A 1,260-nucleotide genomic window follows, 5' to 3' on the forward strand; every position below is an offset into this window, starting at 1 on the left:
CTATGAGTCAAAGAGGTGGACAAACAGGATCAACTCATAGTCTGCCCGACAATGCACACACGGAATATGAGCAGCACCTCCATCACCATCGTTTACGTGCCACCCTCTTCCATAGCGTTGATGATGGTAAATAGCACCCATGTTTCCACGGCTTGGACATGCATGCGAAACACAAACTAGATTCTCTCCGTTTAGCACTGGCACGTGACGCAGATGTGTCCACGACCCTTGGATAACATCTCGAAACACCAATTTGCAGATTGTTAGGGAGCCGGCCGCCTCAAGCCCACGAAATGTTTCCAAGCCCTTGTTCTTTGCCTCGATGTCATCACCTAGCATCAGCATCATTGACACTGTGTACTGGGCAGCCGAATGGCCGTGGGCTGCGACAGCGTGCATCGTTTCCATCCCCGCAAAATGACACCCACCGAGGAAAAGGTCAGACACAGCATCCCGAAACAGAATTTCCAAGTGCCCGCTCTGCCTGCATCGTGCTAAGAAGTTCCTTCCCTGTTGGTGCATGGGACTCACACTCCACCACCATTGGTCCAAAATTGGAATCGAGGCGCATCGGTATACAAAATCCTCATCCCCTGCATTGCGTGCAGCGGTGCACGACATCCTGAGACTGCACAAGTCTCTGACAGATTGTGCTGCGGTCTTCGCGGCAATTAAAGTCCAAACATCGTGGGGAAGGTTGGCGGTGCTTGTCGGACGCTCCATCTCCTCTCCTTATAATGAATCCCTGATACAATAGATGAATGAACAATTATGTATAAAGAGTGCACAACAGAAGGGACCAAGTAGTACTGGCAATGTTTGTTGTTTAAAGTGTTTTTATAGGCACCCGGTGCCGTTTGCGATGGTGTCAGATCGGTTGTGTACCGTGCCTTTACACCAACTTAGCCACACTCACATCGATTTAGGAACATGCCAATTCATTTTCCCTCGCTTCACACACGGCTTCCTTAGCAATCACGTCCTTTATATTCAAATTTATTTATTTATTTATTTATTTAATTTTCTGGTCATGTAACTCATAATTAATAATATAGTAAACTCGAGAAAAATTATGTAAAATTTGACGTCCATGTAATAAAATAGATTTATAAAAGTCTAACTTTCTTTATCACTTTCTTTTCCGTTTTTTCCATTTCGTCGTTTTATGTAAACCCCGCTGAAATCGATAAATAATTAGTTAATAAATTTAATTTTAAATAGAAAAATTAAAAATACAAAACTAATATCAAAATAGGATAG

At 43.3% G+C, this 1,260-nt stretch overlaps 1 protein-coding gene across 1 annotated transcript; it reads right to left on the reverse strand.

The window, feature by feature from the left end:
• On the reverse strand, positions 1-723 carry LOC130967295 (uncharacterized). Its single transcript, XM_057892111.1, has one exon. The coding sequence runs from the start codon at positions 721-723 to the stop codon at positions 1-3; it is 723 nt and encodes a 240-aa protein (XP_057748094.1).
• Between the last annotated feature and the right edge of the window lie 537 nt (positions 724-1,260).

The sequence above is a fragment of the Arachis stenosperma genome, chromosome 3 (genome assembly GCF_014773155.1).
Source record: "Arachis stenosperma cultivar V10309 chromosome 3, arast.V10309.gnm1.PFL2, whole genome shotgun sequence".
Classification (NCBI taxonomy): domain Eukaryota; kingdom Viridiplantae; phylum Streptophyta; class Magnoliopsida; order Fabales; family Fabaceae; genus Arachis; species Arachis stenosperma.